Source organism: Malania oleifera, chromosome 11 (assembly GCF_029873635.1).
Source record: "Malania oleifera isolate guangnan ecotype guangnan chromosome 11, ASM2987363v1, whole genome shotgun sequence".
In the NCBI taxonomy this organism is placed as follows: Eukaryota; Viridiplantae; Streptophyta; class Magnoliopsida; order Santalales; family Ximeniaceae; genus Malania; species Malania oleifera.
In genome coordinates, this window is record NC_080427.1 from 30,570,871 (window position 1) to 30,586,318 (window position 15,448).

At 36.7% G+C, this 15,448-nt stretch overlaps 1 protein-coding gene across 1 annotated transcript in view; it reads left to right on the top strand.

The window, feature by feature from the left end:
* The window catches only part of LOC131168155 (ferredoxin-dependent glutamate synthase, chloroplastic-like), a 115,942-nt gene that overhangs the window by 37,611 nt on the left and 62,883 nt on the right, over positions 1 to 15,448 (top strand). The window contains exons 9-10 of the mRNA XM_058127406.1: positions 6,541 to 6,686; positions 9,683 to 9,842. Coding sequence (XP_057983389.1) covers positions 6,541 to 6,686; positions 9,683 to 9,842 — 306 coding nt within the window. The remainder of the gene's footprint in view (positions 1 to 6,540; positions 6,687 to 9,682; positions 9,843 to 15,448) is intronic.

Genomic DNA, 15,448 nt, shown 5'->3' on the forward strand with positions numbered 1-15,448 from the left:
TACTTAGTGGGCTACCACCAATGTGAGACATTCAACATGCCATATATCTCATTCTAGGTTCATAATTACCTAAATTGCCACATTATAGTATGAAACCTAAAGAGTGTGTTGAATTGAATAGGAAGGTAGGAGAACTCCTTGATGAGGGCTTTGTCAGACATAACCTTAGTCGTTGGGCTACTCCAACTCTTCTAACTCCAAAAACCCATGGATCTTGCCATGTTGGAGGATGTGTGTGGGTAGTACATCTAGTAACAAAATCACCATCAAGTATAGGTTCCTTATCGTTAGACTTGAGGGTATGCTTGATATATTAGGTGGCTCTAGTTGGTACTCCAAGATTAACCTGCGCAATGGGTATCACCAAATTAGAATTAGACCAAGAGATGAGTGAAAAACAACTTTTAAGACCCAAGATGGTTTATTTGAGTGGTTGGTTGTGCCGTTTGGACTCTCCAATGTCCCCAACACTTTTATGAGGGTTATGGCACATGTTTTGTAGCCATTCATAGGAAAGTTCCTAGTGATCTATATGTTCTAAAGAGTTTTATGCTGTAGTGAGATCTCTCCAACATTGGAGATACTATTTGTTACCAGAAGAGTTTGTTCTCTTTTCTGACCACCGTGCTTTGCAATATTTGAACTTGTCGAAGAAGTTGAGTCAAAGCATGCTAGTTGGTTGGAGTCCCTCAATGCGTGTTCCTTTGTTCTTAAACATTGTTTTGATGTTGAGAATAAAGTGGTTGATGGTCATAGTAGGGTAGCAGTTTTTCTCCTCATCTTGATTGTTTGGAGGATGAGTACTCTACTTGTCCTGATTTTGACTTATCTTTTTGGAGGTAAGTGAGGGCCATTGTTAAGATTTTGTAGATTTCATCATTCGTGAAGGATAATTGTTTAGAAGTTCTAGTTTGTGCATTCCCCATACTTCTTTAGTAGATGTTTTTGTTTGGGAATTGCATGCCGTAGGGTTAGCTGGTCACCTAAGGAGGGATAAAACCATTGCCGTAGTTGAGGATATGTTTTAAATTGGCCTTCCTTAAAGAGTGACGTTGCTAGGATAGTGTCTTAGTGTTGCACTTGTCAGTTAGCCAAATCTATGTGACACAACATTAGACTTTATGCCCCTCTACCATCGCCACACCTACCTTGGAGAGACCAAAGTATGTATCTTGTTCTTGGACTCTCCAAAACAGCCCGGGGACATGACCCCATATGTGTCGTTGTTGACAGAGTCTCCAAGACGACACATCTCCTTCCATTTAATAAGACTTCTGATGCATCTTATATGGTTAAATTGTTCTTTAAATAGAGGTTGTCAATTTGCATGGGCTGCTGACCTCAAGTGTTTGATAGGGATATCAAGTTCTCTAGCTACTTTTGGAAGACACTTTGAGAAATGTGTGGGACTCGTTGTTGTCTTCCATTTGCCACCCCCTAAATTGATGGTTAGGCTGAGGTTGTGAGTCATAGTATTGGAAACCTACTTAGGTGTGTTGTGGGAGAAAAAAAGTGCAATAGGGATTCGGTGCTATCTACTATTGAGTTTTCTTATAACAATTTTGTGAACAGGTCCACGAGAAAGAGTCCTTTTGAGTGTGTATTCGGTTACAAACCCCAAGCACCCATTGATCTTGTTCCTTTGCCACTAGATGCCTATGTTTCTAAGCTTGCTGAGTCTTTTGTTCATCACATTCATGAGTGCATGTTGAGGTTAGGTGAAAACTTGCTATGAGTAATATGTATTGTAAACTTGCTGCAGTTGTGCATCGTAGAGCTAGAGAGTTTAATGTAGGTGAGAGTTTCATGGTTCGCATAAGACCTTAACGTCACCCTTGAAATTCATTTAAAAAGCTTCATGCTTGTGTCATTGGCCCTCTCCTCATCCTTAAGAAACATGGACCTAATGTATATTTACTTGAATTACCTACTCTATCAACAGTTGTCCAGTTTTTAATTTATATTTACTTAAATTACCTACTCTGTCAACAGTTGTCTAGTTTTTAAGGTAGAGAATTCGACACCTTACTAGGCACTTTTGAGTCTCTTTGTTTGCCATTTGATTCTCATGCAGGTTCAGCAGCTCCTCAGCCTCCCTCTATTTCTTGACCACAAGAGATAGTTGACTCTATCTCGGATGATGAGTTCATGACGTCTCCTCACGGTGGTTTTCGTTCGGTTTAGTGGAGGGGATGTGTTTTTTATGTAGAGGATTTGACACCTTACTAGGAACTTTTGAGTTTCTGGGTTTGCCATTTGATGCTTATGCAGGCTCAGCAGCTCCTCAGCCTCCCTCTATTTCTCAATTACAGGAGATAGTTGAATCTATCTTGGATGATGAGTTCATGATGTCTCCCCGCGGTGGTTTTCATTTGTTTTAGTGGAGGGGTCGTCAGAGTTGGATGCTACATGGCTTGCAGAGGATGATGTTCGTGAGTCATGACAGTGCTCTTGACTTGCTGGAGTCATATTTGTAGTCTCACTCTGGAGCAGAGTTCCTTCCAGCTGGGGAATAATGACGGAGGACCATCTACAACCCCTAGGCTGCCCATTTGGCAATTGTATTTTAGGTGTGTTTGAAGGTTTAGGAAATAGTGAGTATGTAGGATCTCTGTGTTTTTTAGACCTTCAGTATTTTGTAATTATGTGTTTAGTTGGGTCATGTTTGTAAATATGTGTTAGTTGTAGTAGTGGTTTAATTGCTGGACATGCAAGTTGATGCACAGTTAATGTTTGAATCAGGTTGCAATTTCCCTCTCTGTTTCTTTCTCCTCTGCAAGTTCTGTTGTTCTCTCTATCTCTCTAAAATTCTGTCACTTGTCCTATATCTCTGTCTCCTTGATCCCTAAAAATGCGAGGGCTTTAACATCAAAGATTTCATCATGTGAGCCTTGTTGGCAGCTTGTATATAATCCTTTCCAAATTACTCGCAGCTAGGCTCAAGTTAGCAATTTCAGAAGTCATTGGGAAACACTGGCATGCTTGATGCATGCAGATAGATCATGGATGCTGCCCTTATTGTGAATGGAGTTTTGGATGCTTACTTTAAGGGTGGGAAAAGAGGACTAGTTTGTAAATTGGATATGGAAAGGAATTTGACCATGCAAACTAGTATTGTCTTCTTTATATCCTCAAGAGAATGGGTTTTGGGGAAATCTCAGTGCAGTTGGATCCGTCAATGTGTCTCTAACCCCTCCATCACAACAGCTGGGCCTCAAAATGGATGATTGATATGGCTATGGTACAGGAGGGTGGGAGAATTTCTTCTCTCTTTTATTTTCATGTGGGAAACGGGGAGGATGTGTTTTTTTTGGCATGATGTTTGGTGTGGCGATTCCCAGCTCAGCTCTAAATACCCTTCCATATACAGGCTTGCCTGGGATATAGATGCCCCATCTGTCAGCTCCTGGAGCTCTCTAATCATGGGACGTTCTGGGATTTTCCCTTGATTAGGATTTTGTTTTGATTGGGGATTGATACTCTGACATTTCTGCAGTAGCATTTACAAAATTCAGTGCTGGGCCACCTTCATAAGCCCTAGTGATCCTTGAAAAAAGATGGAACTTTCATGGTCAGACCTTATTATAAACACCTTTGCTAACTGGCGGAGTGCAGCAACAATTTCCCTCGGAAGCTCATTTAGAAACAGCAGCCCCCTTAACTTAAAGGTTGTTTTTTCAAGTGGGAGGCTACACTCAGTACGATCATTACTTATGATAATCTTCATAAAAAAGCGCTCATCTCTTGCAAATAGGTGTTTTCTGTGCCTTGAGGAGGCTGAATTGGTGGAGCACATCCTTCTGCCATATTCTTGGAGCAGAGTCCTCGGGAGCTTGGCCATTTCCATGGTCAAACAGAAGTGTATGCAGCTTTGGTGGAGGGCAAGATTTGGGCTTGGAAAGGGGTCCGCTCTAACAGGGTCAAATGGAGAGCTCTTTCCCTCATTCCCTTGCTATTTTTTGGGTGGTTTGGAGGGAAAGGAACATAAGGGCTTTTGATGGAATGGTTTCAACTTTGTAGCATGTTATGAACAGCTGGATGTCAATGATTTCTAATTGGCAAAGTGGACTGCCTGGGAGGGACATGGTGTAATCCTTGAATTCCTTGATGCTTTACAGTGATGGTTGTATTGTTTTTTGTTGTTTCCGTTGTGCTTGATTGGCATCCTCTTGATGCCCTTGTCTTTCTTTTAGTAATTTATCTCTTTAAACAGAAAAAAAAAGAAAAGAAAAAAAATACAATATCAGAAAATTATCTCATTTAATACCACAAAAATTGAGGTCATATTGAGGCAAAACCTGGCAGTTTTTATGCACCACCACTGAACTATGTTTTTGAATACAAAACGCATGCACAAAACTATAGTCCTTCATTTAGAACAAAGAACTAGATTAGAATGACGTAATGGAAGCTATATATATAACTATGCAATTCGAGTTCTACAGAATTTACTCTTTTGGTTGGAGTGGAGTGGAGAGAACAGAAAAGAAACTTATAGGGGTGAAAATAAGAGAAGAAACTAGTGCCCCTCCATTTTATTTGGTTAGAATGTTTAATAGGAGAGAGAATGGGGAGAAACCTAGGGAAAGAAAATAAGTGAATTGATATTTAAGGGAGTTCAGTCTTTGAGTTGTTTATTACCATTTCTCTCTGTATCCGTCTGGTTTGGGGAGAAAAAAATAGTACTCTTTCCTCCATTTTTTCTCATGACTTCTCTGCTGTCAACCAAAACCAGAGAAGTAGGGAGAAATCCATTTTTTGGGGCCTTTTTCTTCCATTGTTTCCTTGTCACTTCCCTCCACTTCTTTTCTCTCTTCTTTGTCAACCAAAAAGAGGGAAATGGGAAGAAATCTCTGTTCTCTCCATTTCTCCCCACCCAAACGGAGGGTTGGGGCATTTTTTGTGCAAAATGATGTCACATGTTGCCTTCACAGAACTATGCTATCCTTGAGGAATTTGGTCCCACTTTTTGTTCTGCATTTTTCTTTTCTCATATTGCTACAATAAATTCTGTAGCAGATTCAAGAGATGATATCATTTTATGGGCCAATTGGGGTAGTTATGCCTTCTTTCACAAGCCCCCTTTGTTGCCATCCCCAGTGATAGGAAAGTCACCTTTCAAATAAGTCTTTCCTGTGGGACTTGGGTGACTCAGGAAATGCCCTTGATGCTGAATCGAAACTTGGATTATCAAGGAAATAGAGTTAGGTTTGTAGGTTGCCCATCGCCTTTACTTGAGGATATTCAGCAGGTGGTTTATATACACGCAATGGGGATTTATTTTATCACTTCTAGTGAAAGCAAAGAACGGTGGTATCCCTCTGCAGTTGCAAGCCTACGCGGTACTACTTTTATGTAACGTATTTAAGCAAAAGCTGTCATGCTTAGAATGTCACCTTCATAAAAAAATGTTGAAATAGTGGCGTTTAATAATTTTGATATTCATTCAGCACTTGTTCAGTGCTTTTTAGGACTTTTTGTTATTGTTTTTTTTTTTAATAAAAAAGAAATTGATTGAGACAATAAAGTGTAGTTTGGGTCTGGGGAGGGCATAATGTATGCAGTCTTACCTGCATGTTTGGAGACTGTTTCCATGATTTGGACCTCTTACCTTTCACATTTGGATGTAACAACCTTATTTTTGGGTTGAAACTATGTGTTTCCTTTTAGGAGCCCTCAGTGGGGCAGTCAACGCCCAAATGTAATACCTCCGTGCTTCCTCACATCGGAGGGACTTGAACCCTGGTCTCCAGTATGAAGCCTGGAGGTGCCAGAAAACAATACAATGAAAAATACTTCATCCTTCCATTTTTTTTTTTAAAAAAAGATTGACTAAAAAAATGTCCTCCAATAAAACGAAAATTTACAAGGTAGGTGCCCTTCAATCCCTTCTCAAATCTTCTGCAGAAATACCCCTAAAACGCAATAAAATAAAGCCCAAATGGAGGGTAGGTAACACTTGATCCTGAAGCAAATAACTGGGCATAACTTGATCCTTGAAAATTCTATGACTGCTTTCCGTCCATAGAACCCCAAAACCGGAAAACCAGGCACTCACCAAACCCCAAACATTACCTTCATAAATTCACACACAGTTACTGGGTTCATGTATATCTCCATGCTTCCACCAAAGCTGTGGAGTCACCTGACAAGGAAGAAACAAATGTTTACTCATCTAATATACTTATCAGGAAAATTTTGACTCTGTAATATAATTATTCCTTTACGCTTGAATGGTTGTTGGATGAACTTGATTGAGTGATATGGTTCTTTATTTCCCTCATTCTTTTTTTTTTAAAAAATAATTTAAATATTTTTTGGATTGAAAGTTGAGCCTAATTTCAAAGACATCCTGCTCTTGTTGTTAATTACATCTTGAACATTTCATACTGCAGCTTTTAGTAAGTTGACTCGTTGTATAGTTATTATATTCTTTATTATTAGATTCAACTTTTGTCTCTCAACCCTAAAAAACTAGATGTACTTTTTGATATGGTCTTCTTTGGATTCTTATTTTATATTTAACATTTTAAATTGAAGGTTTATGAAAATACGGATGTAAAAAAGAGAATAGCTTTGTCAAATCCTTATGGGAAGTGGGTGAATGAAAACATGCGAACGTTGAAAGCTGCAAAGTTCTTGTCAGTAACAATTATGGACAATGAGACAATTCTAAGGCACCAACAGTAAGATACCTTCTTTTATTGATTGTTTTTGAGATTCCTCAGATCTAGTAGCATATTCTATAAGAGGTTCTGCATGAAGTACTCAATATTTATGTATATATTTAATGAGATGCTGTTGGAAGCATTTTATTCTACTGATAGTTACCACAGAGCTACTCAATTCTACTTGACTCTTGACATGATTAAAAAAATCATGTATTTTATTTCTCATTACACCACTTATAACTTTTTTCCTGGATACAGTAGCAAGTTCCACTGTCTGACATGTTTCTCTAGCTTCTGCATCCATTAACTCCTTTTCTTTTCTCTTCAAGTGGAAGAAAACAAAAACATGAAAAATGGCTTTGTTGCTTCCATTATGAGATACTACCTTGTGCAACTAAATTTGGCAATGTTTCACATTTAGAAGTTTATTTTTCCTGGTTATCATATGGAAGGCATCTTGTTGTATGTGTCTGGGAGTATATAGAAGCCATATAAGCACACCAAGAAAAAAAAAATTCATAAGTTGGAATGTTTATGCAAGAACGATCTTGTATGGATGTATGTATGTATCATGCATGTATCTATGCATATAGAATTATATTTTTCTATTTAAAAGAGGTTTTTGTAATTTTTAATTTTTTGTTCCTTATTTTTATAAAAGGTGCATGTGCATATTTCTGCACAAATAGTGATACAGCAAGAAATATATTTATTTATTTATTTCCTTTTGGGGGTTGGGGTGGTGGTGGGGACACTTTGAAGCTATGTTGATGTGTCTCCGACCATAAATTTAATTTTTATGGCATCTTGGTGAATGTTTTAAGACGAGGTAGGGATGAGTTTAAAATCAAGATCTGCTACTCTTCAAAATCCTTGGGGTAAGATGGAGAGTAAGAAATGTAGAGTATTTGTTGTGTGTCTCTGGAGTCTGGACATAGTATCTTTGAAGATGAATTTTGATTCCTTGCCTAGATGAGGTTATTGTAGTGGGAAGATGGGTCAGGTGGTTTTTCTAAGAGGATTCCATTGGGGAAGACTGGAAGCCTTGGCTGGACCCAGAAGATGATGGTAGAGTAGGGCCCTGTCTGGGGTATTTTTTTGTTTTGACAGTACCAGTTAAGACCAACGTCTTAAATTTTGATTTTGACTAAAATTTTGAGGATTAAAAGAAAAATGGAAATTTCTCTGGAAATTTTGATGTTGATTTCAGTTTCGAGTTCAATTTTAAAAAATGATGGAAATTAATTTTAAAGCTGGGAACACTTCAATGAAACTTTAGCTACTATTGATAGACTTCAAAAGGCAACTTTTAGCACTAAAATATTGTAAATAAATTACATCCAGGACAGATGCGGTGTCTAAGTTGCAATAACTGTATCATGTTGAAGTTTGAACATAATTATTATAATGAAATTGAAAAATGAGCTAATTATTATTATTATACAAATACAGATAATTTAGATGTAAGTAGTCAAATAAAATGTTGTACCTAATATGGCAACAGCTTTCCAATTGAGATTAGAACTTGAAATTTACGTGGAGAAGGGTACAGGGGTGAGCTCATTATCTCCGTAGATTTTTTGAGGATGCAAAGGGCCTTGGATGCTATTGTATTAAAAATATGTTGTAGCTAATATCTAAGTTTAGTTTTTCATTAATTTCAAAAATCTGAAAGTTATTTATATCCTCCATGTTATAATCTTTAGTTTCAATAGAAAAGAAGATAAATTAAGACGGAAACTTCAATTTGCATTTTGAGCCTCAAATTTGAATTTGAGGAAATTTCATTCTCTAGTTAACATTTCAACAAATTTCACTGTTATTGTGACTTGACGAAATTTGGAAAATTTTTAATCTGCAAATTGACTGCCATTTTGATTTTGAGGGGGTGAAAATTAGAAACTGAACTAAATTTTCAACAATATCATGAAAATTTAAGATCATGAGGAAGACACAAGTGAGGGAACAAACAAGAAACAGGTAGAACAAAACACCTGACTGACTGATCACTGAAGCCCCATCTGTTGCCCTTGCTGCTCCCAATTCAAGAAGCTCCAAAAGCCTTTGTAGGCTGCAAATTCACCAGCCGCCTGGTTGGACTGTCTATGGCCAAAACACAGTTGATTGGATGACTGAGGTGCTGGAAATGTCCCACCTTGGAAGTAGGTGTAAAAATTGAAAGAGTTTCTATTTTTCATATAAATAAGGACATAAAAAAGGGAGCCTTGGTGCAATGGTAGAATTGTCGCCGTGTAACCTTGAGGTCACAGGGTTGAGGCTTGGAAACAGCGTCTTGGAATATTGCAAGTAGGGTTGTGTACTATAGATCCATCATGGTCCACCCCTTCCTTGGATCCTGCATACTTAGGAGCTTCTTGCACTGGGCTGCCTTTTTTATATATTAGGACATGCAGAAGCACCATTATCTCCAAGAGCTCAAGGCAGTTTGTTCATTAATTTATCTGGTTGTTCCAAGGGACTTTGTTTTTCAGCCTTTTAGTGGGTTTGGCTACCTTCGTTAGGGTTGATATTTTTCATTTTTTGTCTATTGATTTTTGTCCACTTCTTTTACTAGTCTTTTGGGAGCATTTTTTTTTTTTTTAGCTCCAAGTTTTAGCTTTAGCTTTTGGATTTGCAATTCTCAAGGAGTTTGGCTTATTTGAACAAACTTGGTTATGACGGACCATCCATGTTTTTGTAAAAGGAGTTGTATGCATGTTCTGTTAAATATGGTGAGGTTATATTTCTCGTCAGCATGTATGTTGTGCTTAAGCATTCTATATTGAGAAAATACTTTTACCATTTTATTTTCATTGCGAGTTTGAGGTCAATCATCGATGACATTAATTTGTTCCTTGCTATTGCTATCATCTATTTTTTATTTTTTTTTATGACAGCAACTCAATAGTTGTCCGGTTAAGTGGTAATGGCCATGAGTTTATTTTGAAAGAATTATTATAATATTTATCATCTCAATTATTTCTTAGTATTAAGTACTTTGGTGAGAGCAGGGCTTATGGTTACTCCAGTGAGGATGTCCAAATGGTTATTGAAACTATGGCTGCTCAGGGAAAGGAGCCTACCTTCTGCATGGGGGATGATATTCCATTAGCAATATTGTCTCAGAAGCCACATATGCTTTATGATTATTTCAAGCAGCGGTTTGCACAGGTTTGTATGCTTAAATCTCATTCATTATTTTTGCCTTCTCCTTTTGTTTTCCCTTGTGGTCCATAACATTGAAGTTTTAAACATAATCTCTCAATAACTCTCTCTTAGGCAAGAACTTTTTTTTGCTGTTCCTTTGTTGAGGTTTTAGAAGTGCGCTCACCGCGGGGGGTGTTTGAAGGAACTGTTTGTTTGCTTTTAGAATAGAGAGAAAACTATATCACTTTTTTTGAAGACCGCATATCATGTCCAATAAGATGATGTTAATTGTTTATTACTGCAACATTTTTGTTGGGAATTCATTTCTGTTCTTCACTTAAAAGGTTTTGATAGTGGTAGAAGACATCTGCCGACAAATAAGGTTTGCTTGTAACATTTCAGCCTGCTATTATTCCAACAATCTGATATTATATAAATGGATGAACACTGATATATTTTAAATTTTCTTTAGCTTTTGGAAAAATGAGATTTTCCTTATTTTTTGTCCCAAATGATGAAAAATTGTAGTGATTATTGGACAATTTGAGAAAATTTGAGTTATTATGTGTGATTTCTACCATACAATTGTTGTTTGGTAATTTTTGGGCAAATTAGCAAGAATTTGTCTTTCTACTTTTTTTTTGAATACCAGTTTTTTTTTTGTCTCAATGATCTGTAATTTTTTGGACATAATTAGCTTGAATTAGCTTATAGTTTCGCTTTTTGGTCGCATTTTTGCACATTTTTGGCCCACAACCTAATTGCTTAAGCTTTTAGGTAAAGTGGTAATCTAACATGGTAATAGAGCTGGTTACCAGGAGTTCTGGGTTCTAGTCTTGTTGACTGCGTCTATTGTGTGGTGTTTTAAAAAGGAAAAATTATATTCTTTTTAATGGGTGTTATCTCTTGTTCGTTTATCTCTCCACGTGCTGTTCGGCTGCATGTGCAGGGGAGTGTTAAAGCTTGATATACATTGTTAGCCCACTAACTAATAGCTTAAGCTTTTAGATGAAATTGTAATCAACAATATTTATGAATGAATTATGACTGTATAAAATGGTTTGGTAATTTTTGGCAAATTAGCATGAATTTATCTTTTAATGGTGCATTTTAACATGTTTTTTTTAAATTTTTTTTTTTATTTTCAAATTGATTGTAGTAGTATGTTTTTTGGAGCGTAATTAGCCTGAATTTAGCTTGCAAGGGTGCCTTTTGCATGTCCGTTCTTTTATCTTGATCACTATATTCTGTTTGTTTATTGTCTTATCTTTTCATAAGGCTACAAATGGTTGAAGAAGCTTCCATTTATATAGTGATTTTTTCTTTCTTTTCCTGTAGTAAGATGAAAATATTCATTGGTTTTGGTTGCATTTGCTTAACTTCTATAGATTTAGCTATTAAAAGGATTATGCTAAAAGAATTATTGTGGCAAAAGAATGACTGGCAAAATTATTAACTTTTCTTTAACAAGTACTTACACAAAAAAGGTAAATAATGGACAACTATATGCATCATAATGGAGGAATTGTATGCTTCTTTCTCCATTATTATTAATAGAGAACCTAAATCTTGGTTTAGGGCTCTGAGGGAGGTTCGACAAGGAGATCCTATTTCTCCTATTCTGTTTGTTCTTGTGGTAGATGTTTGAGTAGATTGGTTTTTAGAGCTGTAGATAGAGGTTTTGTGAAAGGGATTGAGGTGGGAAATGGGAAGGTTGTGCTTTTTCGTTTTTAGTATGCTGATGAATCTATTATCTTTTTAGAAAGATCATAGGGAGTCTATTGTAAATGTTCTTACTATTTTTCAATTTTTTGATGGGGTCTCTAATTCAAAATCAATTTGGGGAAGAGTTGGTTAGCTTGTATTAATTTGAATATTTCTACATATTTGGAATTTCCATCTTTGGTTTGGTGCTGTATTCTTGATTGGCCTTTGAGTTATCAAGGTGTCTCTAGTTGGTAATCCAATCGCTTGGGTTTTGGGATTGTGTTGCTGGAAAAGGTGTCTAAGAGGTTGGATAGGTGGAACGGTGCTTCATTTTTTCTAAGGGGATAACGTATTATGCTCCTCAGGCTTTCCTTGCTTGTATTCCTGTTTATTTCTTGCCTATCTTTATTGTTCTAACTAAAAAAGTGTCATCAGAGATGAAATTTCGATTATCTCTGACGCCGAATAAATGATTTGTATATCTGTAAGGGTAGCCATTATTGAGAAGATTATAAGAGACTTTCTTTGGTCTAGGTTGGGGGAGAACAAAGATCATTTGGAGTTGGGAGATTTTCTGCAGGTCTAAAAAGGAGAGGAGATGGAGGGGGGAATTGGGGGTTTAGGGTCTTGGTAAGTTGGTGTCTAAGAACATTGCCTGAATGAATAAATGGTTGTGCAATTTGCCTTAGAGGAGTCTTCCCTTTGGCTCAAAGTTACTATGAGTAAATTTGTTATGCATGACTATGGTTGTTATAATTAGGTTTGAGATATTTTTCTGAGTCCTTGGAAAGTTGGAAGGCTACTTCATATTTGTATCCTCTTTTTATTCCTTAGGAAAATTTTATTGTGGGAAATGGGTATCGCATTCGGTTTTGGGAAGACATTTGGGTGGGGGTTCTTTGCTTTGTTCATCTTTTCCTCATTTGTTTAGATTGTCCTCTTTGCAAATATGAATCAATTTCTTCTTTCTTTTCTAATGGAAAACCTAAACTCAGATATGTCTCTCCCTCTATTTATAATATATGACAAGTACAATTGGAATGACCATAATACCCTCACTAACTTACACTTATTACATAACAATTAATAATAATGCTAAATAACTAAATAAACATTAACACTCCCCCTCAAGCTGGAGCATATATATCCTAGCTTGTTACAAATGAATTTCACACAAGCACCTCCCAAGGGTTTAGTGAACAAATCAGCAAGCTGAAACTCAGACTTTACATGAGTGGTTATAATGAGCTTTTGTAAATGGCAATCAACTCCAATGTGTGCTCATGGAATACATGGTTGGAGGCAATATGAATAGCAGCTCGACTATCACACATCAACTCCATAGGCTGAGAATGTGGAAAACCTAGTTCTTTCAACATGTTCTTCAGCCAAACAAGTTCACATGTAGTGTGCGCCATAGCCCTGTATTCTGACTTAGCACTCGACCTGGCCACCATAGTTTGTTTCGTACTTTTCCAAGACACCAAATTACCACCGACAAAGATCTAGAAGTGGAGAAGAATTGAAATAGTATTTCTTATTATTTTAAAATTAGGTACAATCTGAATGTCTTATAGATTACAAGGATAATTTTTAAAGGAAAGAATAATAAAGGAAAGAATAAAAAAAGGAAAGAATGACAATTGCTAACAAATTTCCTATCTCCTAAGAATATATCCTAGAATATCTCCTAAGAATAGTTACATAATTACAGAAATTTTTCCTATAATCAAGGAGAGTTGATTGGATAAATTTGGAAACTTTCCAACACTTCCCCTCAAGCTGGTTTGAAGATGTCTTCCATAGCCAGCTTGCCGATCAAATTTTCAAATTGATTCTTTGGTAGTCCTTTTGTATGTATATCTGCTACTTGTTCAATAGTAGAGATATAGGGTAAACAAAGCAGTTCACTGTCCAGCTTCTCCTTTATAAAATGCTTGTCGACCTCAACATGTTTTGTTCTATCATGAAGCACTGGATTGTGAGCAATGGCTATGGTAGATTTGTTATCACAATACAGTCTCATAGAAAGTGGATTAGTGACTTTCATTTCTTCCAATAATTTTTTAATCCACAACACTTCACAAATTCCATGAGCAACTGCTCTAAATTCTGCCTCTGCACTAATCCTAGCTACCACATTTTGTTTTTCGCTTCGCCATGTAAACAAATTTCCACCAACAAAGGCACAATAACCAGAAGTTGATCTTCTATCGGTTATACTTCCAGCCCAATCTGCATCAGTGTATACCTCAACTTGTAGATGTCTATGGTCTTCAAACAATAGACCTTTTACTGGAGTTCCCTTTAACTATCTCAGGATCCTATAAACTGCATCAAAGTAGTCAGGCCCTGGTGAGTGCATGAATTGGCTTACCATATTGACAGCAAAGGCTATGTCAGGACGTGTATGTGATAGATAATGTAGCTTTCCAACCAATATTTGGTACTGGTCTCTATTGGTTACTTCTTCAGGCTTGGCAGGTTGTAGTTTAAGATTAGGCTCTATAGGTGTCTTAGTTGTTTTACACCCTAGTAAACCTGTTTCTCCTAGCAAGTCAAGCACATATTTTATTTGTGAAACAAAAATACCTTTTCTTGACCTTGCAAATTCCATATCGAGAAAATACTTGAAGTCACCCAAGTCTTTAATCTCAAATTCATTAGCAAGCATCTGTTTTAATTTCTCAAGTTCCTTGTTGTCATTACCTGTCAAAATAATATCCTCAACATAGACAATTAGAATAGCAACCTTCCTTTCACTTGAGTGCTTATAGAACATGGTGTGATCAACTTGACCTTGGCTGTAAACATGACCCTTTACAGCCTTCCCAAAGCTTTCAAACCAAGCTCTCGGAGATTGCTTGAGCCCATACAATGATTTTTTCAATTTACACACCTTATCCCTGCCAAGATTACCTTCAAAACCTGGTGGTAATTCCATAAACACTTCATCCTCTAGATCTCCATTTAAAAAAGCATTCTTTACATCCAACTGGTGTGAGGGCCAGTTAGAATGTACAGTTAAGGAGAGTAACACTCGGATTGAGTTTATCTTGGCCATTGGAGAAAAAGTTTCTTGATAGTCAATTTCGTTTGTTTGTGTAAATCCTTTTGCAACGAGTCTTGCCTTGTATCTCTCTATATTGCGATCAGCCTTGCATTTAACTTTAAACACCCACTTGCAACAGATTGTTTTCTTTTCCTTTGGTAAATCAACAATTTCCCAAGTACTGTTGTTCTGTAGTGCATTCATCTCTTCAAGAGCTGCTAACTTCCAATTCGGATGATCCATAGCTTCCTAAATGGTCCTTGGAACAAATAGGTGAGAAATATTGGATGTAAAGGCCTTATGATTATGAGATAGTCTCTGGTATGATAAATATTTGGCAATGGGGTGTGTGGTACAGGTTTTAACTCCTTTCCTAATGGCTATAGGTACATCAAGGTTAGTAGATTGATCAACTAGAAGTGTAGTAGAAGGATTACTTGGGATTTCCAAATGACCAGTTTTTGGATGTGATGATTGATTCTGCTTTGAAATTGTGGGATGATCCTTAGTATTAGAACGATACCTGCCTCTAGTATAAACGCGAAGCTCAGAAGAGGGATTATTATGTAGCAATTCTCCCCTTATTTGGGATTCCCTTATGCTTTGTACAGGCAGATTGAGATTTCCATTCTTTTCACTATTTAAAATTTCAGTTCCTTCAATGTTTTTGTAGAGGGATGTCAATGTCAAGGAAAACATTAAGCATTGGTATTGAATTTTGCCAAAACTGATCTTCACTACTCTCTTTCTCCCCCTGAAGATAAGTTTGGTTAAAGTAAAATTGATTTTCAACAAAAACGACATCCATACTGATGTTATTTTTTTTTTGTTTTTGGATTCAAACATTTGTACCCTCTCTTATTGGGAGCAT